This window comes from Hyperoodon ampullatus (assembly GCF_949752795.1).
Source record: "Hyperoodon ampullatus genome assembly, chromosome: 2".
NCBI classification, from domain to species: Eukaryota; Metazoa; Chordata; class Mammalia; order Artiodactyla; family Ziphiidae; genus Hyperoodon; species Hyperoodon ampullatus.
In genome coordinates, this window is record NC_136915.1 from 61,581,040 (window position 1) to 61,606,347 (window position 25,308).

At 36.9% G+C, this 25,308-nt stretch overlaps 1 protein-coding gene across 8 annotated transcripts; it reads left to right on the forward strand.

Moving 5' to 3' along the window:
* Positions 1 to 400: 400 nt before the first annotated feature.
* SRSF11 (serine and arginine rich splicing factor 11) lies at positions 401 to 24,873 on the forward strand. Of its 8 annotated transcripts, XM_079724254.1 has the most exons (9): positions 401 to 450; positions 2,365 to 2,492; positions 4,247 to 4,328; positions 9,434 to 9,565; positions 11,915 to 12,004; positions 13,247 to 13,288; positions 23,565 to 23,681; positions 24,053 to 24,191; positions 24,297 to 24,827. In XM_079724254.1, exons 1-9 carry the CDS (start codon positions 431 to 433, stop codon positions 24,492 to 24,494), a joined length of 948 nt encoding a protein of 315 aa, XP_079580380.1. In that variant the 5' UTR covers positions 401 to 430; the 3' UTR covers positions 24,495 to 24,827. The 8 variants fall into 8 exon arrangements, with proteins under 8 accessions (XP_079580380.1, XP_079580385.1, XP_079580383.1 ...); XM_079724259.1 differs by lacking the exon at positions 13,247 to 13,288 and having other exon boundaries at positions 24,300 to 24,872; XM_079724257.1 differs by lacking the exon at positions 13,247 to 13,288 and having other exon boundaries at positions 23,586 to 23,681; positions 24,300 to 24,868.
* Positions 24,874 to 25,308: the final 435 nt, after the last annotated feature.

Consider the following 25,308-nt stretch of genomic DNA (forward strand, 5'->3'; position numbering starts at 1 on the left):
GACTATTATACTGACTAAGCACTTTGAGTTTTGTTTTATATGTTTCCTTAAAATGTTACTTGCCTTTAGAAAGTCTTAAAATAAGGAGGAGGTGATTATTCTGTAAAATCTGGACTGTTCAGCTTCATAATCTTCATAATTAACCTGATAAAGCAGCTCTGCGTATCCAGTACTACAGTCACTAATGTCACCTGTTTACTTTTTTAATGTTGCAACTAGAAAACTTAGTAGGATATATTTGGCTGGCATTATATTTCTGTTGGTCATTGTTGTGCTTGGGATATGTTAGTTTCTGTAGGTTTGCCAGATTGTTCTAGGACATTTCAACATACTAAAAAAATTAAAATAGTAATCATTTATAGTTCTGTGTGTTCTCATTGCTATTTTTTTGTTTTTCCAGTCTCTTGCAGCAGATCAGTTGCTGAAACTTATGAGTACTGTTGATCCCAAGTAAGGATTTTTTTCTTCTGTTTCCATTGGTGATAGAGATATAGTAATATCTAGAGAACAGGTATTTTATTTTTGATAGCTAAAAGAAGGTTTTCTCAAGGCATGCAATATGTAATCCTGTTTTCTAGAAACAAGGAGAAAAAATCCAGAGGTAAGCCCATCTATAAAGGGTTTTTGTTTTGGAATAATTATTGGTCTTTGAAAATCATTGTAAATAGGTTAAACCAGGATGACAAGTAAAGAGCTAAGTGTTGTCTTTAGTTGATTCATTTAAAAAATTATACCGACTACTATAAGCTTGTGCCTTCATAGCATTTATACTCAGAAAGGGAGACACTATTTAACTGTAGTAAAGCATGTGCATCCAACTAGAGGAAGTACAGAGGTGCTATGGGAACTTATTACAAGGAGGAGAACTTAGTTCAAAGATCAGAGAGGCTAAGCCCTGGGGCAGGGGTCCCCAACCCCCAGGCCGCGGCCCATACCGGTCCACAGCAGCCTGTTAGGAACCGGGCCGCACAGCAGGAGGTGAGTGGCAGGCGAGCAAGTGAAGCTTCGTCTACTGCACCCCATCACTCGCATTACGCCTGGACCACCACCCACCCACCCACACCCCCCCACACACACCCCGTCTGTCTATGGAAAAATTGTCTTCCACAGAACTGGTCCCTGGAGCCAGGAAGGTTGGGGACCACTGCCCTAGGGGATGAATAAGAGGAAGACAGAAGTGAGGGAAACACTAGCCCAGAGTAAAGGCGTAATACATGTCACATAATAATAGTCAACATCTTTTTAGGGGCTTTGAAAAGTTTTCTTCATGCTGTAACTTATACTTCCTACTTGATATATCACAAATTCATGAGATATTTTCATTGGTAATTTCTTAGTATATTAAATCTGAGCTTAATGCTTCTTCTTAACTTGGTGAAAGTCACTGTCGGTAAGTGGGAGAGCATGTGGGGGAGGCAGGACAGACTCATTTGATTATAGTAGTTAGTGGCATTTTTTCCTTAAAAATTACCAGGTAAAATCCAAGTGTCTACCACCCTGCTTATAAAAATATCACTAATACAGTTTTTAGGGGCTTCCCTGGTGGCGCAGTGGTCGAGAGTCCGCCTGCCAATGCAGGGGACACGGGTTTGTGCCCCGGTCTGGGAGGATCCCACGTGCCGCGGAGCAGCTGGGCCCGTGAGCCATGGCCGCTGAGCCTGAGCGTCCGGAGCCTGTGCTCCGCAGTGGGAGAGGCCACAACAGTGAGAGGCCTGCATACCGCAAAAAAAAAAAAAAAAAATCACTAATACAGTTTTTAAAAACTCCCTGTGTACTCATTCTTGTTTACATTTCCCACTCTACCCACAAATAACTACCAGCCTCAACTTGGTGTCTACAGTATTTTTTCACTTTTATAAACCCTTAAGGTGTATCTTTAGCCTTTCCATACAGGAATTTCATAAGTAATTTTGGCGTGCCATTGGCTTCTGCCTCAGTTTCTCCCCATCTGCAAGCTTAAAAGTAATTCTCTTCCCCAACAAAATTATGATGATGTAGAAAGTTTTTAAATCATATTAAGGAAGGTTCTGTTAATCAAAAATATTTAGCATCAGCATATTCCCATGTACTAACATTTGTCAAAATGTGTATAGAAAGTTCATGGATGTTGAGCAAAATTAAATAGATTTTTTTTCTTATTCCACACATCTCTGAGTCTTTTAAAATGCAGGTGCCAGTGTAAATATCCAAAGCTTACTATACTATATATGTATTACATATAATTTTATCAAAATTGTGGAGTTTCCCCCCTCCCACTTTTTTTCAAGGAGTATCTTACTAGCATGATGATAGGAACATGTGTTTATTTGAAGTGCTGTTGTACATTTTTAAATATTCCAGATGCAATTCTTGGTTCTGTTCCAGGTTGAATCATGTAGCTGCTGGTCTTGTTTCACCAAGTCTGAAATCAGATACCTCTAGTAAAGAAATAGAGGAAGCCATGAAGAGAGTACGAGAAGCACAGTCCCTAATTTCTGCTGCTATAGAACCAGGTAAAATAGGTTTATGCAATTATGTTTGGAAATTTGTTGAATAATACTTCAGTAATTTTTTTAAATTTTATTTTCTGTATTTTGATAAAAGATCATTTAGTGCAGTGATTCTCATTTGGGAGTGGGTGGGTGATATGGGTAAGAGTTGTTACCCATGCATATTTGGAAATATCTGGAGACACTTAGTTGTCATGCTGGTAACAGCTGCATCCGGTAGGTAGAGGGCCAGGGATATACTAAACATCCTACAGTGTCCAACACCTCCCACTCCCTAAACAAAGAATTCTTCATTCTGAAACATTATTGCCTAGGATTACCTAATGCTTCATGTGATATTTTGGTGGTTTTTAATTTATGAGGTTGGTTTTTTTTTGGTGGTTTTTAATCATTTATGTTTGCCTAAGTTGGGGTATCCTAATTGATTTCAGTCTTTTATTTGACCAAGAAAACCTATTAAAGATCTTCTGTTTATGCCATTTGTTTAAAGAAAAGCAAATATGTTATTCTTTGCAGATTGTCTTTTTGAGATGAAATGAATGGTTGTCCCATTGTCTTCCTGCATGTATTTTGATCTTTGGTCCTGATTTTTTTTTCCCCCATTAAAAACAATGTTTTATTCATTTTTTCACTCTATTTCTTAATAAATGGGATGGTTTTTAGTATATATAGTATTAGGCAAATAATTGTTAAGTATAATGGATAAATTAATACCAGGTGCTTTATGTGTATTATCTCATTTAATCAACAAATTATTAAATAATTAGCCCAAGGTCACATGGCAAGCAGTAGGAACTTTTGATAGACAACTGGACCTGTACGACTCCAAAGCCAGAACACCATTTCTGTTTTCATTGAAAACTCATAACTGAAATGACTAAAATTGGTTGCTTTATGAATTTTTTTTTGCCCCAAGATTTTTGTTAATTTATTAGTAATGACATTCGCAATAAATTGAATCCTATTAATGAAATGATCTAAATGTAAAAGAGGAACTCCATCTCACTTTGGTAGTCCATATACGAAGAATGCAATGGCTGGATTTCTCTTTCATTATGTCCTAAGTTAAAGGAGTAAGTTGAGTTTATGTGTTATTTTAAAACTAGGAAATGATGACATATCTTTCTAGCTCTGCTCCCTGCACTTACACAGTTGAAAATCAGTGAGGAAGAAGAAGGACAGACAGATTAAAAAAAGAGCTAGCTTAGTAAAATCCAGTTCTGTCCCAGCAGTATAGTGAAAAGAGTTAATGAATGAGACACTATTTATATCGGAAAGGAGCATAGAGCTAAGTGATGAATGAAAGAAGGAACATTTTGCTGGACCAACAATTTTAAATGTTTATTTTATATTTTTATTGTAAACGTATTTTTTAAACATTTTACGTTTAAGTACTGGTTGGGGAGATGCTATTAATACATAAACATGTAAAGATTATAGTTTTAATCTGGGTGAATGGTAGCTGTATTTGGGGAAGTAGAACCTAGGAATGGAAAAAGGGGCTCATGATTTAAAAATCTCTAAAGGGTAAAGAATGAGAAAGGTAATTATTTTCATAGATTGTTTTATGGGTGACACTTGACAGCCTCCTAAGTCTGGCAAATGAAATAGTCAAAGGAACCTTTAGCTGCCTGAATTTAAGAATTTTGTATTAAAGCTGAAAATTAAGGTAATAAATTATAAAAATAACTCCTGAATGGGAATAATCTTCCTGCTTGATGATGTCTAAAGCCAGGTTCCTTTTCTTTTAAATCCAGATAAGAAAGAAGAAAAACGAAGGCACTCGAGGTCAAGATCACGTTCTAGGAGGAGGAGGACTCCCTCATCTTCTAGGCACAGGTTATTAGATTGATTGCTTTTTGGTAGTAAGTTGTAGGTTAGACAAAGATAATTTCTCTATGTGTCACATCTGCTTATCTCTTAACCTAATTAGCTCCTGGTTAAAGTGGTTTTGGTAACTACTGCTATTAGCAGAGTATGAGAATAAGTGTTCACACATATATAAATGGAGAAAAGACATGGATGATTGATACTTTAAAACCCCCCAAAATCCAGGCTTAGGAGGAAGCCACTGGGATTTGAGCACTAAAATGAATTAGTACTATAGAAAGAACACTGGACTTGAAACTTTTAACTTGAATTCTAGTTCTGACTTTTCACGGGACTCCTGAGAGTTTGAACATGGAATGTCGTCATGCAGCCTGCAGATTACCATCTAAAGCTTGAATATTTGCAGATGACAACTTGTTATCCTTTTTTGAGATTGTTCTTTGTATTATTGGACAAACCACATGATAGTACCTATTATTCTTTATCCTACGTAGAGTAAGACTAGGCAATTTAAAAGGACCAGTGTATTTTCTTTTTCACATGACATTCCTGTATAAGTTTGTAAGGGTCTCTCTAGCCCAGTGGCTCTCAAACTTGCTGGTATTAGGACCTCTATACTTGTAGAAAATTTGAGTACTCCGATGAGCTTTTGTTTATGTGGGTTATATCTATCATTGTTGGCTATAATAAAATTTGAAACCATCTGAAATAACAATAGTAAACCCATTTGTATTAACTTAGCTTTGAAACAAAACTTTTCCAGAAAAATTAAAAGAATGGCTTTGTTTTAAATCTTTGCAAATCTCTTTAACCTTTGGCTTACTAGAAGGCATGTACAGGATTCTGCATTCAACTTATTGCAGTATATTTTAGTTAACATATGTAGAAAATCTTACACAAATATATAGTGAGAAGAGGGAAAAGTAATTTTATAGTCTTTTCAGGTAATTGGGAATAGTATTCTTTGATACAATACCAAAACTTAACAAGAGTGCTTTCTTAAAAGATAGTAGTAATATGGAATCTGAAACCGTAATAGTGAACCTTTTGTATTTTGCTACTTTAAAATCTATTGATCTTTCTTACACCTTGATGGATCTTTTTCCCAGGCATGCTTTTGTACAGTTATGCATTGGTGGTTTGGAAAATGATTGATTTATTGCATTATGCAAGTTTTCAAATGTTGACACATTTTGTTACACAAGATCAAAAAATGACTTGGTAATATCGCCACACATCTCATCGGTAAACCCTTTTAAAGTGTTAGGAAGCTGTCAAGTTCACAATGGTGTGTTCAAGTTTTCCAAAATTTAATTTTCTCTTGAAAGCTCAAATTTTATTATTGGCAACAAATTAGTTTTCCTTGAAATGATAAACCTTACTCATTTTCCGTGAAAGTGTTCTACCAAATACCCAAGTCTGAACAGCCATGGTTTGTCACTTGTTCTTTCAGGTAAAGATGATGTTTCATGGCAAATGCAATTAGCTGAGCTGACACTCAATCACACAGGTGTCTTCCTTGACACAGTCATTGAACTATAAAGTATCAGAAGTGATTTATGCATACTGCCCATTTTGTTGCACAGAATATTGCTGAAGGGACTAGATTTAATATTACTAGTCAATAATACTACTCTAATATTACTCAAGGGACTAGATTTAATAAAATTAAGAGTTTTTACTAGCTTTATCAAAGACATCCTTAGTGAAAATGGCAGGGTTTTTTTTTTTCTTTCTTTTTACTGCAAGTGCATACTACAAATGCCAGTGAAGAATACAGTAGATAATAGGGAGGTTCAGTTGCCACTACCTTGATTTGTAATAAGGAGATGTCAGCACTTGTACACCACCATTGCTCTTGCACCATTAGTGCAAATGTCACAGTGGAAAAGGCAAAAAATATCTTGTTATTATTTTGAAGAAAAAAAAAATTGACAGACCCCATAACATTGTTAAGTCATTTCTTAGACTACTGTGTCTTAGTCCATTAGGCTGCTATAACAATACCAGAGACTGGGTGGTTTATAAACAATAGAAATTTACTTCTCACAGTGCTGGAAGCTGGGAAGTTCAAGATCAAGGTGTCAGCAGATTTGGTGTCTGGTGAGGACCTGCTTCCTCATTTATACTTTGCTGTCTCTTCACTGTGTCCTCACATAGGGGAATGGACCAGGGAGTCTTCTGAGACTTCTTTCATATGGGCATTAATCCTATTCACGAAAGCTGCACCTTCATAACGCAGTCACCTCCCAAAGGCCACTACCTCATAATGTAATCACATTGGTTATTCAGTTTTGCATAAGAATTTTGGGAGGACACAAACATTCAGTCTGTAGCAGAATGTTACAGGGTGGTTTTGTCTGGTGTGTCTGTCACCCACCTTCCCCCAGCCCATCTCATTCTTAAAGATGTCTTTCAAAAACCCAAATCTAGAACATGTCACAGCTCTATGAAACCTTTAGAAGATCCTTATTGTCTTAATAAGTTGACACATAAAACCTTAGAATGGTGTTCAAGGATCTTTACTATTCATCTGGGTTTAATCTTTCCACACTTGTCAATTGCCACTCCAAAACAGCTAACCTCATTATTATATTTGTTATGGTGATCTGTGATTAGTGATCTTTGATGTTGTTACTATTGCAAAAAGATTACGGCTCACTGAAAGCTCAGGTGATGTTTAGCAATCTTTAGCCACATTTTTAATTAAATTACATACACTGTTTTTTAGACATAATGCTATTGCACACTTCACAGAGTACAGTATAGTATAAACATAACTTTTATATGCACTGGGAAACCAAAAATTCATTGTGACTCACTTTATTGTGCTACTCAGTTTATTGCAGTGGTCTGGGAACAAACTCATAGAATCTCTGAGCTGTGCCTGTACTTAGAATCCTAACCTTCCAGGACAGGTGCTCTCATAGCTTAGTCACTTAAAAAGACTTAAAAAGGAGAACCTATATCTCTTTCCTTTGTACATAACAGGGACATGCTAAGGCTTTCAAATAATAATTTTAATTATGACCAATGGGAAATAACAATGAAACACTTATTTCCCTGAACAAAGTGCTTTTGAACACTTGTAGTAATGCCTCATAACAGAACGATAAATATATGAGTTGCTGTAGTATTTTAAGCATCTTGGTATATAAAATGACCATTACGTTCAATAAGCTTTTTACATATTTAGATACATAATATGATCTTTATTTTTCTAATTTTTAAAAGCTTACGTAAACTGTTGAAGTGGCCCTGCAGTGCAATGCTGTTGAAGAATAACTGTTTCAGCACCTTATAATAAATTGATTGATGTAATACCTCTGCTTATTAGATTTTTTTAACTATTTTATATTATTAATCACTTTGTTTAGAAGGAAACCTACAAGAATGCACTTAATGATTTTTTCCTACAACTATATTTTTTGCTATATACATTAGAGGTAGGATAAATGTGTAACCGTTGTGCTAAGATGATTGTTGACTTAAATTTTTGTTAAAGCCAGAATTCTCAAAAGATGAACAATACTTAATTCTAATAGCATCAATTTTGGTTTTCCAGAATTTTAAAAAATTCTTAATAAGAAAGTGATGGTTTTGATATTTTATAGGGTCAATATTTCACTCAAAATATATTAGTAGTACCTTTTACTAGTCAGACACTGTAGTAGTTGCTCAAGGGTACAGTGGTGAATAAGATAGACATATATACCCCTTGTCCTTATGGAGCTTAGAAAAAGGTAGGTAAGCATTACATGAAAATTTCCTAGGATATAGACATGTTATTGAGAGGGATTGCTTTAGTAGATAGTTTCAAATATGGTCACAAATAAGAAATGAGCAAAACATAAAGTTATTGAATTTGATGAGACACTGCTACTGATGGGTTTTGCTGCTCTAGAGAATGATGGCAATACTACGTTAGCACATTAGTAAGAGAAGAGGGAGTTGGTATATAATATATATGTCTACAGTAAGGCACTGAGCTGGGCTTTATAATTTCAACTATTCTGTGATGGAGGTGCTATTGTTTTTCTTTGCTGAAGTAATAGGCTCAAAGAGGTTAAATAATGAATGCTCTCAGTTAACTGGCTTATAAATGAGATTTGAACACAAATCTTCTACATTACTAAAATGTCCGTCCTTTGGCACTTTGAAAAAGTGAAAACAAAAAGTTTAAGTTGTATTTGAAGTGTTCCATGGAAAGAGGTTGAATGGTCCACTAGAAATTAAATGACCAAGTCTAAGCAAAGAACTGCAATTTATTTTCAATTCTTAAAATAGAAAGGAATAAAATATAGGAAGGAGGATCAAAGAACATCAAAAGGTTAATTGCACTTAACCTTTTAGAGAAAGTATGGGGGTCAGGGTGGTATGCAGTAGGCACAGAGAGAAACATCTCTTACATGGCAGGAAAGAGATGATGATGTAATGTTGAGGACACATAAGAGTAGAAAAGGCAGTTTGTACTGAGTTGAATATATCTGTATCATACTTGGATTTCTCTTAAACTGTAAATCGAAGAAGTGGAATATATTTTAGGGAACAACAATTGGAAATCATAGAAGGCAACACACTATATGGTTTCCATTTTTTAAATGGGAATAATAATGGTACATACTTTATTAGGTTTATTATGAGGGTAAATGAGTTAGTATTTGTAAAGCATGTAGTGGGCATAAATAAGTATTCGATAAGTAGTAAATGGGTTTAACTTGCAATAGTGAGGAATCAAATAAGGTGTACTTGCAGAAATGCTATGTAATTGCGAAATGATGCATATGAGTCAGATATTTTTTGTTTTCCTTCATTCTCTAGAAGTATTTTTAAGTTTGGAGTTGTAGTTTCAATGGGCAAAGTAGGATTGGTTTGACAGGTTGAGCAAAAAATTAAAAGGTGAGGAATTCTAGGTGTTAAAAGGTATTTACTAATTTCCAGGATATCAAAGATGTTGTGTGGAGTAAATAAATAATGGCAGGAAATCACCCTCACTTACTGATGGCTAGTCCACATGTCTGAATCTTTTGTCTGATGCTTATATGAAATAGTCAGAAACAGAGCTAGTCTTTTTCCATTTACATACATGTGTTTGCTTCCTTTTACATTATAAGGCGGTCAAGAAGCAGATCAAGAAGGCGATCACATTCTAAGTCAAGGAGTAGACGACGATCCAAAAGTCCAAGACGGAGAAGATCTCATTCCAGAGAGAGGGGTAGAAGGTCAAGGAGCACATCAAAAAACAGGTACAGTAAAAACCTATTAACAAACACTGAGTGGGAAGACACATTTTAGAGTTCCCAACACCCCCAGATATTGCTGCTTTAATGACAAAGAAGAGGTTATGATAGGAGATAGGACTATACTGAGGAAGAAACTGTTGGAGGAGGCTGACATTGTTTTCTTGTGCTCCTTCATAAACTTGAGATTTCTGCTTACAGCTAAAGGCCTAGATAAAATTTCTTTGTAGTAAAAGTTCTTAGCTGTTTCTACTGCCTTTTTTCATTTCCTCTTTTCCATTCAACCATTACTAAGGATTTAGTGTTACCAGCCACATCTCTTGGTATGCCAAAGAGTTTATGGCAGACAATCATGCCTTCCTAATTCATCTTTATATACCTCATCGTGAGCACCTTTGTAAATATAAATTCAGTATTGCTATATTCCAGAGGCTGAACCATACTTAACAGTCTTATCCCATGGTTTGGGGACTAGTAGAGAATTAAAGTGAGGATTCATTAAAAAACACATCCCCACCTTAACACTGTATTTCAACTTAAACATGCATTCAGTAATTTGTTTTTTCATATAGGGCCAAACTGTTTGAAATTAGGCCTAGTCTGGAGTAATACATACCAAATCACTTTCTTTTCATTTAAACCACCTTTAAAAGTGTTGAGAACTCTGTTACTTGGAAATACCTCGATTTTTTTCCCCCATTTTTAGTTGTCACACAATACAATTTCACAACACTTAATTTTTAACAAATGTCCTTTATCTCTTTCTAAAATATTTGCCTTAATTTTCTAGAAGCAGCCCTATATTTTATACTACTTTACCCATTTATATATTTAATTATGTAATTAAAATAGTAAGGATCACAGGGAGGGGGCAACAAAATTTATTCTTGGTAAGCATATAACTCAAGTGGGGACAGAGGTTCTGGGATAGCTTTACTGAGTGTTCAGCCTCTAACGAGGCTTTTACTCATGTTTTACAGTTAGTCATCTCTTAATTCAGTCAATCAAACAAGCTTACTTAATGAAACATCTCTTATACAAAGCAATTAGGCATTCCTTCCCTCAGGGAACTTTCTTTATACTAGAAGAGATGAATGTAATTACAAAGGAAGGGCCATTGTTAGGGATGTCAGAAGAGATTTATTGAGAGGTGACTCTTGAGTATTGAATTCTGATAGATTTGACTGGACTCGCGGGGCATGGTTTCAGGTAGAGAATGTTTACAAAGTTAACATGAATTCTTGAAATAACAAGTATTTTGGTATAGAAGGACCAGGAAAGTTAAGGAGACATATCACCATAGAAGGCTCTGTTGTTCACGCTAAGGAGTTTGCGGCTGATCCAGGAGGCAACAGGAATGAATTGAAAAGTGATGAGCAGGAAATTAATATTTTCAAGTTTGTATTTTGAAAGATTTCTGATTGGGGGTATAGCATCAATTTGTGGAAAACATGACTGGGGCCCCTTAAGGGACTATTAAAATAATCTAGAAATTCAGTGATAAAGACTTGAATGAATAGAGAGGATAACTGATGGAGCAGGATGAGCAAAGATGGGAGGGAATGAAGCACAGGATATAGGGTGGGACTAGCCTAGAACAACGGAAGAGATACTTTAATCTCTAAAACTGTAGAACAGTTGAAAATAGGTGTGTGTTTACGAGTATAAGGATATAAGGGACATACATATATTATAAAAATGTATATATTTTACCTTTTGTCTAGAATCTTGAGGCGAAAAATGCTGTGGGGAATAAAAGTAAACTTAGAAGAATCTGTAGAAAGATTTTAGTTGAGGCCTGGTTGTAGTACCAGTCCATTTTGATGTTTATTTTCTAAAAGCATTGAATAGCCCAGAATATATAGCAGCAGGGGAAAAGTTACAAGGTTGGCTTCATCCATGAAGAGGTTACATCGGGTGTGTGCTTTGAAAGAAGAACTTACGATAGTGATGGGGTTTTGGCCTGTCAGTAGAGGATTTAGAGCCAGGGTCGGTTGGGAAACTGGTACTTAGCTGAGAGAAAAACAGTGTTGAAGAGCCTAGAGAAAATTATTTAAACTATTACCGTTTATCGCCAGACATACTAAGAAACTGGCCAACATCCTTGTTTTCTTGCCATATAGTCTGCTTTGCTCTTGGAGAGAAGTTTTATGTGCAATACCAGGAAAATAGGATTTTTAAAATTTGTTTACCACAAATACGCCACTTGAGTTACTATTATTTTTAAGTTTATATCACAGTAACATTAAAGAATCAGATTAGATTTCACTGTACTTCTGTTTTTATTTGTAGTTTGATAGAAGTATGTATTAGTTGAATCTTCTAATACATTCATAAATTGTTTTCATTTATTAGAGACAAAAAGAAAGAAGACAAAGAAAAGAAACGTTCCAAAACACCACCAAAAAGTTACAGCACAGCCAGACGTTCCAGAAGTGCTAGCAGGTAGGGTGGCATTATGAATTCTCGCCATTTTTTTAAGCCTTCATTTTTATTTTATTTTTTTACATCTTTATTGGAGTATAATTGCTTTACAATGGTGTGTTAGTTTCTGCTTTATAACAAAGTAAAACAGTTATACATATGTTCCCGTATCTCTTCCCTCTTGTATCTCCCTCCCACCCTCCCTATCCCACCCCTCTAGGTGGTCACAAAGCACCGAGCTGATCTCCCTGTGCTGTGTAGCTGCTTCCCACTAGCTATCTGTTTTACATTTGGTAGTGTATATATATGTCCATGCCACTCTCTCACTTTGTCACAGCTTACCCTTCCCTCTCCCCATATCCTCAAGTCCATTCTCCAGTAGGTCTCTGTCTTTACTCCTATCTTACCCCTAGGTTCTTCATGACATTTTTTTTTTCTTAAATTCCATATGTGTGTGTTAGCATACAGTATTTGTCTTTCTGTTTCTGACTTACTTCACTCTGTATGACAGACTCTAGGTCCATCCACCTCACTACAAATAACTCAATTTCGTTTCTTTTTATGGCTGAGTAATATTCCATTGTATATATGTGCCACATCTTCTTTATCCATTCAGCCAGTGATGGACACTTAAGTTGTTTCCATCTCCTGGCTATTGTAAATAGAGCTGCAATGAACATTTTGGTACATGACTCTTTGAATTATGGTTTTCTCAGGGTATATGCCCAGTAGTGGGATTGCTGGGTCATATGGTAGTTCTATTTTTAGTTTTTTAAGGAACCTCCATACTGTTCTCCATAGTAGCTGTACCAATTCACACTCGCACCAGCAGTGCAAGAGTGTTCCCTTTTCTCCACACCCTCTCAAGCATTTATTGTTTCTAGATTTTTTGATGATGGCCATTCTGACTGCTATGAGATGATATCTCATTGTAGTTTTGATTTGCATTTCTCTAATGATTAATGATGTTGAGCATTCTCTCATGTGTTTGTTGGGAGTCTGTATATCTTCTTTGGAGAAATGTCTATTTAGGTCTTCTGCCCATTTTTTGGGTTGGGTTGTTTGTTTTTTCGTTATTGAGCTGCATGAGCTGCATGTAAATTTGGGAGATTAATCCTTTGTCAGTTGCTTCATTTGCAAATATTTTCTCCCATTCTGAGGGTTGCCTTTTCGTCTTGTTTATGGTTTCCTTTACTGTGCAAAAGCTTTTACGTTTCATTACATCCCATTTGTTTATTTTTGTTTTTGTTTCCATTTCTCTAGGAGGTGGGTCAAAAAGGATCTTGCTGTGATTTGTGTCATAGAGTGAGTTTTCTGCCTATGTTTTCCTCTAAGAGTTTGATAGTGTCTGGCCTTACATTTAGGTCTTTAATCCATTTTGAGCTTATTTTTGTGTATGGTGTTAGGAAGTGATCTAATCTCATACTTTTACACGTCGCTGTCCAGTTTTCCCAGCACCACTTACTGAAGAGGCTGCACTTTCTCCACTGTACATTCCTGCCTCCTTTATCAAAGATAAGGTGACCATATGTGTGTGGGTTTATCTCTGGGCTTTCTATCCTGTTCCATTGATCTATCTTTCTGTTTTTGTGCTAGTACCATACTGTCTTGATTAATGTAGCTTTGTAGTATAGTCTGAAGTCAGGGAGCCTGATTTCTCCAGCTCCGTTTTTCGTTCTCAAGATTGCTTTGACTATTCGGGGTCTTTTGTGTTTTCATACACATTGTGAAATTTTTTGTTCTAGTTCTGTGAAAAATGCCAGTGGTAGTTTGATAGGGATTGCATTGAATCTGTAGATTGCTTTGGGTAGTAGAGTCATTTTCACAATATTGATTCTTCCAATCCAAGAACATGGTATATCTCTCCATCTATTTGTATCATCTTTAATTTCTTTCATCAGTGTCTTATAATTTTCTGCATACAGGTCTTTTGTCTCCTTAGGTAGGTTTATTCGTAGATATTTTATTCTTTTTGTTGCAATGGTAAATGGGAGTGTTTTCTTGATTTCACTTTCAGATTTTTCTTCATTAGTGTATAGGAATGCCAGAGACTTCTGTACATTAATTTTGTATCCTGCTACTTTATGGAATTCAGCATATATATGGGTCTTGTTTTTGTATCCATTCAGCCAATCTGTGTCTTTTGGTGGGAGAATTTATTCCATTTACATTTAAGGTAATTATCGATATGTATGTTCCTATTCCCATTTTCTTAATTGTTTTGGGTTCGTTATTGTAGGTCTTTTCCTTCTGTTGTGTTTCTTGCCTAGAGAAGTTCCTTTAGCATTTGTTGTAAAGCTGGTTTGGTGGTGCTGAACTCTCTCAGCTTTTGCTTGTCTGTAAACATTTTAATTTCTCCATCAAATCTGAATGAGATCCTTGCTGGGTAGAGTAATCTTGGTTGTAGGTTTTTCTCCTTCATCACTTTAAATATGTCCTGCCAGTCCCTTCTGGCTTGCAGAGTTTCTGCTGAAAGATCAGCTGTTAACCTCATGGGATTCCCTTGTGTGTTATTTGATGTTTTTCCCTTGCTGCTTTTAATATGTTTTCTTTGTATTTAATATTTGACATTTTGATTAATATGTGTCTTGGCGTGTTTCTCCTTGTATTTGTCCTATATGGGACTCTCTGTGCTTCCTGGACTTGATTAACTATTTCCTTTCCCATATTAGGGAAGTTTTCAACTATAAGCTCTTCAAATATTTTCTCAGTCCCTTTCTTTTTCTCTCTTCTTCTGGTACCCTTATAATTCGAATGTTGGTGCCTTTAATGTTGTCTCAGAGGTCTCTGAGACTGTCCTCAATTCTTTTCATTCTTTTTTCTTTATTCTGCTCTGCAGTAATTATTTCCACTATTTTATCTTCCAGGTCACTTATCCGTTCTTCTGCCTCAGTTATTCTGCTATTGATCCCTTCTAGACAATTTCAGTTTCATTTATTGTGTTGTTCATCACTGTTTGTTTGCTCTTTAGTTCTTCTAGGTCCTTGTTACATGTTTCTTGTGTTTTCTCCATTCTATTTCCAAGATTTTGGATCATCTTTACTATCATTATTCTGAATTCTTTTTCAGGTAGACTGCCTATTTCCTCTTCATTTGTTAGGTCTGGTGGGGTTTTGCCTTGCTCCTTTATGTGCTATGTGTTTCTCTGTCTTCTCATTTTGCTTATCTTACTATGTTTGGGGTCTCTGTTTTGCAGGCTGCAGGTTCGTAGTACCTGTTGTTTTTGGTGTGTGTCCTCAGTGGCTAAGGTTGGTTCAGTCTGTTGTGTAGGCTTCCTGGTGGAGGGGAGTAGTGCCTGTGTTCTGGTGGATGAGGCTGGATCTTGTCTTTCTAGTGGGCAGGTCCATGTCTGATGGTGTGTTTTGGTGTGTCTGTGGGCTTATTATGATTTTAGGCAGCCTCTCTGCTAATGGGTGGGGTCGTGTTCCTGTCTTGCTAGTTGTTTGGCATAGGGTATGCAGCACTGTAGCTTGCTGGTCGTTGAGTGAAGCTGGGTGTTGGTGTTGAGATGGAGATCTCTGGGACATTTTCGCCGTTTGATTTTACGTGGATCTGGGAGGTCTTTTGTGGACCATGGTCCTGAAGTTGGCTCTCCCACCTCAGAGGCACAGCACTGACTCATGGCTGCAGCACCAAGAGCCTTTCATCCACACGGCTCAGAATAAAAGGGAGAAAAAGTAGAAGGAAGGAAAGAAGGAAGGAAAGAAAGAAAGAAAGAAAAAGAAAGAGAGGATGGAAGAAAATAAAATAAAGTAAGGTAAAGTAAAATAAAGTTATTAAAATTAAAAAATAATTATCAAGAAAAAAAATTTTTTTTAAGAAGGGACGGATAGAACCCTAGGACAAATGGTGAAAGGAAAGCTATACAGACAAAATCTCACACAGAAGCATACACATAACACACTCACAAAAAGAGGAAAAGGGGGAAAAATCATAAATCTTGCTCTCAAAGTCAACCTCCTCAATTTGGAATGATTCGTTGTGTATTCAGGTATTCCACCGATGCTGGGTACATCAAGTTGATTGTGGACATTAAATCCGCTGCTCCTGAGGTGGCTGGGAGAGATTTCCCTTTCTCTTCTTTGTTTGCACAGTTCCTGGGGTTCAGCTTTGGATTTGGCCCCGCCTCTGCGTGTAGGTCACCGGAGGGAGTCTGTACTTCGCTCAGACAGGATGGGGTTAAAGGAGCCGCAGATTCGGGGGCTTTGGCTCATTCAGGCCGGGGGGAAGGAGGGGTGCGCATGCGGGGCGAGCCTGCGGCGGCAGAGGCTGCCATGATGTTGCACCAGCCTGAGGCACGCTGTGCGTTCTCCCGGGGAAGTTGTCCCTGGATCCCGGGACCCTGGCAGTGGCGGGCTGCACAGGCTCCCCGGAAGGGAAGTGTGGAGAGTGACCTGTGCTCGCACACAGGCTTCTTGGTGGTGGCAGCAGCAGCCTTAGAGTCTCATGACCGTCTCTGGGGTCCGTGCTGTTAGCTGCGGCTTGCACCTGTCTCTGGAGCTCCTTTAAGCAGAGCTCTTAATCCCCTCTCCTCGAGCACCAGGAAACAAAGAGGGAAGAAAAAGTCTCTTGCCTCTTTGGCAGGTCCTAACTTTTTCCCGGACTCCCTCCCTGGTAGCCGTGGTGCACTAACCCCTTCAGGCTGTGCTCATGCTGCCAGTCCTCTTCCTGCGCTCTGACCGAAGCCCGAGCCTCAGCTCCCAGCCCCGCCCACCCCGGCCTATGAACAGACAAGCCTATCGGGCTGGTGAGTGCTGGTCGGCACTGATCCTCTGTGGGGGAAATCTCTGCTTTGCCCGCTGCTCCCCTGTTGCTGCGCTCTCCTCCGCGGCTCTGAAGCTTCCCCCCTCCGCCACCCTCAGTCTCCGCCCTAGAAAGGGCTTCTGGTGTGTGGAAACCTTTCCTCTACGGCTCCCTCCCACTGGTCCCGTCCCTATTCTTTTGTCTCTGTTTATTCTTTTTTCTTTTGCCCTACCCAGGTATGTGGGGAGTTTCTTGCCTTTTGGAAGGTCTGAGGTCTTCCGCCAGCGTTCAGTAGGTGTTATGCAGGAGTTGTTCCACGTGTAGATGTATTTCTGATGTATCTGTGGGAGGGTGATCTCCACATCTTACTCTTCCGCCATTTTCCCCCTCTCCTAAGCTTTCATTTTTTTAAGCTTTGTTTGCAAGATTATCAATAGGCTGTGAACATGAAATGTTTTCCAGTACATAGCTACATACTTCAGTGGTGAAGTTTTTTGGGGGTTTTTTTGGTTTTTTTTTTTTTTTTGCGGTACGCAGGCCTCTCACTGTTGTGGCATCTCCCGTTGCGGAGCACAGGCTCCCGGACGCACAGGCTCAGCGGCCATGGCTCACAGGCCCAGCCGCTCCGCGGCATATGAGATCTTCCCGGACCGGGGCACAAACCCGTGTCCCCTGCATCAGCAGGTGGACTCTCAACCACTGCGCCACCAGAGAAGCCCGTGGTGAAGTTTTTTTAAAGGCAATTTGTGGAGAATAACCTAAAGTTCATTTTTCTTTTCACTTAATGTTTTATGGTGTAGAGTGTATTTAAAATAATGTGGGAATTCAGCAGAGGTCTGTTTTTATGTTTGCTGTATGCATTTCACATCATAATTTGAATTGTTTGTGTGGGTTTTTTTCCCCTAAACATCTGAGTTTTAATGGCTAAAGTATACTGCATTTTCACATTAAATTCATTTTATCATAGTAAGTTATATTTAAAATACCTACATGTTAATATTTTTTTCCCATACATAGTGGTTCATTGATAAAATAATTGGAGGCAATGCAAGTTCTGATTTGTGTAATTCTTAGAGTAGTAATTCTATCTTTAACCTGCTGTAGTGAAAATTCCTTGTTGCAAACTTTCTCCTCAGAAAATATATTTTTCACATTTAAAATGGAATTCATATGATAGTAGTAAGGCCTGGCCATACTTAATTCCATTTTCTTCCAATCTTCTGTTTTTTGTTTTGTTTTTTACCTTTTTTTAATTTTATTTTAAAATTTTTATTGGCGTATAGTTGATTTACAATGTTGTGTTAGTTTCAGGTGTACAGCAAAGTGAATCAGTTATACATATACACATATCCACTCTTTTTTTAGATTCTTTCCCTATATAGGCCATTACAGAGTACTGACTAGAGTTCCCTGTGCTGTACAGTAGGTTCTTATTACTTACCTATTTTATATATAGTGGTGTGTATATGTCAGTCCCAGTAACATTTTCTTGACATTTTTCATTTTCCATTAAGCAAAAGTAAAGGGTCATTGTACTTTTTTAAAACTGTAAGGAAATAATTCTCCTTCAAATGTTAGGACTCCTAGCATCACTAAGAGTCCTTAAATCTTTTACCACAGACACAGATGAGGCTTAGTTCTCTCAAAATTTAAAGCTGTTGAATTTCTCAGCAAATCATTTCCTTCCAATCTTGTTTACACATTTTACTGCAGTGTTTGTTTTCTTAATCTTGATTAAATTCACTTAGGAGGCTCACATTGTATATAAATATTAACTCAAAATGGATAAAAGACTTAAAAGCCAAAACGAAAATCCTGTTAGAAGAAAATATGTAAGTTAACTTTCATGACCTTGTATCTGAAAGTGATTCCTTAGATATGACAAAAAGCATAAGCACCAAAAGAGAAATAGATTAGTTAGGGATAATGAAAACTAAAAACTTTTTTGTTTCAAAGAACACTCAGAACGTAAAGACAACTGTCAGAGTGCTAGAAAAATAATGTTTCCAATAATGGACTTGTATCTAGAATATATAAAAAACTGTTACAGCTCACTCTTAGAAAGAATGTAGACTTGTGCAGCTGCATTGGAAAACAGTTTGGCGATTCCTAAAGAAATTAAACAGGGAGCGTTTTTTGACACAGCATTTTTGCTCCCAGTGATATGCCCAAGAGAAACAAAAACATGTCCGCACGAAAACTTGTACATGGATATTCTTGGCAACATTATTCAAAACCAAAAAGTCAACCCAAATATCCACTAACATGGGTAAACAAAGTTGTACATTCCATACACTAGATTACTATTCAACAGTAAAAAGGAACCAAAGTACTGATACATGTTACAATATGCATGAGCCTTGAAAACATGCCAGGTGAAAGAAGCTAGACACAAAAGACCACATGTTGTATATGATTTCATTCATATGAAATGCCCAGAATGGATAAATCTATAACGGCAAAGTAGATTAGTGGTTGGAGTGTGATAGCTAAAGGATATGGGGTTTCTTTCAAGGTGCTGAATATTTTCTTTAAAAAGATACATATAAATATATTTTAAAAAAAGTTAAACCAGATATAAGTGCTCAGGGAAATGCCAAAGTAGGTCTGAGGTGGCAAAGGGGCATAAAAGATGGGATGTGCAGTATGTATTTTCTTACCTTAAAAACTGGAGGCATATTGTTTGCCTGTTTCTTTTATTTAATGGATTTATTCATAAGCACCTTATCCTATTTAATTATTGAATCATTCTTAAATTATGGCATATTCTATACATTTTTATTGTTTGCCACTATACTACAGTCTATCAAAGGGCACAGAAATACAATATAAAAAACATCTTTTCCATCTAAGGAATTTGGGATATTAGTTACACAAAGCAGTACAAGAAAGTGTAAGGTATACAACCCTGACAAACTTAAATATTTGATGAAGGGAAAGTTCTGGGTAATGCTTCCAGGACAGGGGTCACAGATGACTTGTAAGGTGGTTTTTGTTATTTAAAGCTTAATTTGGAAGCTAAGTTGAAGACAACTGAAGGTATAGGGCTATATTTATTTTTTTGATTATTTTGTTTGTCCCTAAATCATATAATGGTCATCTTCCAAGTCCTATACTTTTTTTCATTTAATTAATTTTTTTAAATGTTTATACAATTTTTAAGGCTCCTATCCCCTTACAGTTATTACAAAATATTGACTGTATTCCCCATGTTGTACAGTACATACTTGAGCCTGTCTTACACCCGATAGTTTGCTGTCGTTAGGTGGGATTTGTTTTTTGTTTTGTTTTTTTTAAGTTTAGTTGCTGTACAGTATAGCGATTCACAATTTTTAAACATTATGCTCCATTTATACTTATTATAAAACATTGGCTATATTCCCTGTGTTGCACAGTGTATCCTTATAGCTTATTTTATACCTAATAGTTTGTGCTTCTTAATCCTCTACCCATATATTGCCCCCTGCCTTCCCTCTTCCCACTGGTAACCTCTAGTTTGTTCTGTCTGTGAGTCTGCTTCTTTTTTGTTATATTCACTAGTTTGTTGTATTTGTTAGATCCATATATAACTTATGTCATGAAGTATTTGTCTTTCTCTGTCTGACTTATTTCTTTTTTAACATCTTTATTGGAGTATAATTGCTTTACAACGGTGTGTTAGTTTCTGCTTTATAACAAAGTGAATCAGTTACACGTATGTCCCCATATCTCTTCACTCTTGCATCTCCCTCCCTCCCACCCTCCCTATCCCACCCCTCTAGATGGTCACAAAGCACCAAGCTGATCTCCCTGTGCTATGTTGCTGTATAGTTGCTGCTTCCCACTAGCTATCTGTTTTATGTTTGGTAGTGTATATATGTCCATGCCACTCTCTCACTTTGTCCCAGCTTACCCTTCCCCCTCCCCATATCCTCAAGTCCATTCTCTAGTAGGTCTGCATCTTTATTCCCATCTTGCCCCTAGGTTCTTCTGACTTTTTTTTTTTTTTGCGGTCCGCGGGCCTCCTTGGCATGTGGGATCTTCCCGGACCGGGGCACAAACCTGTGTCCCCTGCCTCGGCAGGCGGACTCTCAACCACTGCGCCACCAGGGAAGCCCTCACCAATTTTTTTTCTTTTTTCCTTTTTTTTTAGATTCCATATATATGTGTTAGCATATGGTATTTTTCTCTTTCTGACTTACTTCACTCTGTATGACAGTCTCTAGGTCCATTCACCTCACTACAAATAACTCAGTTTCGTTCCTTTTTTATGGCTGAGTAATATTCCATTGTATATATGTGCCACATCTTCTTTATCCATTCATCTGTGTGTGGACACATAGGTTGCTTCCATGTCCTGGCTGTTGTAAATAGAGCAGCAGTGAACATTTTGGTACATGACTCTTTTTGAATTATGGTTTTCTCAGGGTATATGCCCAGTAGTGGGATTGCTGGGTTTTATGGTAGTTCTCTTTTTAGGTTTTTAAGGAACCTCCATACTGTTCTCCATAGTGGCTGTACCAATTTAAATTCCAACCAACAGTGCAAGAGGATTCCCTTTTCTCCACACCCTCTCCAGCATTTATTGTTCATAGATTTTTTGATGATGGCCATTCTGACTGGTGTGAGATGATATGTCATTGTAGTATTGATTTGCATTTCTCTAATGATTAATGATGTTGAGCATTCTTTCATGTGTTTGTTGGGCAATCTGTATATCTTCTTTGGAGAAATGTCTATTTAGGGCTTCTGCCCATTTTTGGATTGGGTTGTTTGTTTTTTTTTGATACTGAGCTGCATGAGTTGCTTGTATGTTTTGGAGATTTATCCTTTGTCTGTCTGACTTATTTCACTTAGCTTAAATGCCCTCCATGTCCATCCATGTTGCTGCAAATGGCAAAATTTCATTCTTTTTTATAGCTTACTAATATTCTATTGTATAGTTACAGCACATTTTCTTTATCCATTCTTCTGTTGATGAACACTTAACATAGCTTCCATATCTTGGCAGTTGTTAAAAAATGTTGCTGTGAACATTGGGATGCATGTATCTGTTCGAAATTGTGTGGGGTTTGGTTTTGTTTGTTTGTGGGTTTGTTTTTTCTTTTGTTTTTTTGTGGATTTCTTTTTGGATATGTACACAGGAGTGGAATTTGGGTCATATGGTAGTTCCATTTTTAGTTTTTTGAGAAATCTCCATACTGTTTTCCACAGTGGCTGCATCAATTTACATTTCTACCAACAGTGTAGGAGGGTTCCCTTTTCTCCACATGCTCTCCAGCATTTATTATTTTTAGACCTTTTGATCATGGCCATTCTGACCAGTGTGAGGTGACAGATACCTCAGTTGTAGTTTTGATATGCATTTCTCCAATGACTAGTGATGTTGAGCATCCTTTCATGTGTTTGTTGGCCATCTGTGTGTATTCTTTGGAGAAATGTCTGTTTAGGTCTTCTGCCCGTTTTTTTTGGTTGGGTTGTTTTTTTGATATTGAGCTGTTTGTATATTTTGGAGATTAATCCCTTGTCAGTCTCATTGTTTGGAAGTATTTTCTCCTATTCTGTAGGTTGTCTTTTTGTTTTGTTTATGGTTTCCTTTGCTATGCAAAAGCTTATAAGTTTAATTAGGTCCCATTAGTTCATTTTTGCTTTTATTTCCTTTACTTTAGGAGATGGATCCAAAAAAATATTGCTGTGATTTATGTTAAAGCGTGTTCTACTGTTCCCCTAGTTTTATAGTATCTGGTCTTACATTTAGGTCTTTAACCCATTTCGAGTTTATTTTTGGATAGGGTGTTAGAGAATGTTCTGCCCCTCTTTTGCATGTAGCTGTCCAGTTTTCCCAGCACCACTTACTGAAGGGACTGTCTTTACTCCATTGTATATTCTTGCCTCCTTTGTCATAGATTAATTGACCATAAGTGTGTGGGTTTATTTCTGGACTCTCTATGGTGTTCCATTGATCTCTGTGTCTGTTTTTGTGCCAGTACCATACAGTTTTGATTACTGTAGCTTGGTGGTACAGTCTGAAGACATGGAGTATGATTCCTCCAGCTCTGTTTTTCTTTATCAAGATTGTTTTGGCTATTCGGGGTCTTTTGTGTTTCCATACAAATTTTAAAATGATTTGTTCTAGTTCTACGAAAATGCCATTGGTATTTTGATAAAGATTGCATTGAATATGTAGATTGACTTGGGTAGTATGGTCATTTTAACAATATTGATTCTTCCAGTCCAAGAACAGGGCAGAACTTTCCTTGCCATCTGTTTGCGTTGTGGACGCAGAATTTTTTTTAAGTCAAAATTTAAAGAGAGAGGAGAGGTACGTCTTAAAAAGCTAATTGCTCAAAGCAGGGCATGAATTGGGCATGGTTTGCTAGACAACAGGAAGTCAGTTTGATCTGTGTTACCACTAACTCTAGTTCTCTAAATTTTTACCTAATGATTTAGAAGTAATTTTGGATTTTATTAGCAACTGCCTTCCATAACACAGCATATTATCCTATACACGTTCTGGCCACTGAATGAATCTAAAACTGATTCCATAAATAATAATTTACTTCAGACTGTTTTTCCTTGAGTTAGAACTTTTGTTAATCAGTTTTTCCCCAAGTTTAACATTTCTAATGTTTTGATGACATAATGTCTTTAAGAAGTATTGCTAGGCATTAAAGGAAAGGCACATAGTTTACAAAAAAGAATTGCAGTTTTTTAGTATTCATTTGCTTCTTAGGCTCAGAACAGTATTTGAAAATGGGTCTTTCGTTGTCAGAATTCTCTTTCTAGTGGAGCTCCATCATAGACACATCTGCTGTGATGTGTCTGCATTTTTTGGATAATACTGTATTTTAAAGTCTAGTTTGCACATTTGTGGTTCTAGAGAGAGACGACGACGAAGAAGCAGAAGTGGCACAAGATCTCCTAAAAAGCCTAGGTCTCCCAAAAGAAAATTGTCTCGTTCACCATCCCCTAGGAGGTAAGGATATTAATTTTATTAAATCTATCCTGTTTTTCAGGAACTGAGTTTTTCTTCCTTTTCAGGAATTAAAATGCTTAAGAATGCGCTGATACATTCCCTTCATGACTTGAGGCTGTGTTATAATAAACACTGTTTAGGATTGGCATTTTAGACCTGTTATCAAGTTATAGTCTTCTTCCCTATATTACTTATATACAGCTTGTATCCAGGGACTTGAAATTGGATCTTTGCTGTCCTCTTTATAGCAAGTGAACTTGGGTCAAGTTTGCCATCTAAAACAAGTTTAAACTTATTCCTATTTAAATAATGGTGATAGTTCTTGAGCAGTTCGTTTCAAGCATCTTGTCAGCATTTTACTGTCATCCTAGACATAAAAAGGAGAAGAAGAAAGATAAAGACAAAGAAAGAAGCAGAGATGAAAGAGAACGATCCACAAGCAAGAAGAAGAAAAGTAAAGATAAGGAAAAGGAACGGGAAAGAAAATCAGAGAGTGATAAAGATGTAAAAGTATGTTTACAAACTAATTTATTTTGGTGTTTGGGGTGGTGCTGGTACTTTAAAGAAGTGATTTTCCTGTGAAGACGTTTACTTTTTTTATTCTCCTTGGCAAAGCAGGTTACACGGGACTATGATGAAGAGGAGCAAGGGTATGACAGCGAGAAAGAGAAGAAAGAGGAGAAGAAACTGACAGAGCCAGCTTCTCCTAAAGCAAAAGAGTGTTCTGTGGAAAAGGGAACTGGTGATTCACTAAGAGAATCCAAAGTGAATGGCGATGATCATCATGAAGAAGACATGGATATGAGTGACTGAATATTGCCTCTGTGGGAATCCCAACTGTATACGTGCATCAGTGTCATTCCTCTGTGTGATTTCTTAATGCTGTATTTGTTCATCTCAAATCTAGATGTATACAGCTCTGAGTCATAAATGGTTATAAAGCTCTTGATGTTGATATTAGTTATTTACATCCAAAAGCTTTTAGAGAAATGATATATGGGTAACCAGTTCTTGACAGGTTGAAATCTGATGGAGTAAACAAGCAGTTTTACTATTCTGGTGCTGCTTCATAACAAAAATGAAAAGCTGCATGCATCTACAGCAGGCATGGATTGTTTATGTTGTATGATCTCCTTTATTAAGTTCACTTATAGTATTTCTAGAATTTGATTCATTGCCGTAATAGAGCCATGTAGGGAATGCACTGATTGCATGTTAATTGTGGCAGGAATATTCTAAATGTCATTCAAATCCTCCAACATGATGGATCTACTTATGGTCTTGTTTGTTGACATGACAAATTAACATTCTTATAGTTACATCTGGAAATGAGCATTTGAAATAGATAATCCTTTAAGCCTTGTGGCTAAATTTTTGTGGCTTTTGTTTAACTTTGAAGGGTTATATATGCACTAACCTTTTTTGATGGCTATAATTAGGCTTTAATTACAGAAACAAGATTTCAAATGAAACTGTCTTTGGCAGTAAGTAAATAGCATATTTTGAAGTAGAGTTGTATACTTTTTCATAAGGTGTTTGGGAATTTTTTTTCCTAAAATAATTTATTGAACATCTACATCAGTGAAAGTTATCTGCCTATCCTGAAGTCCATCTGTAAAAGAAAGTT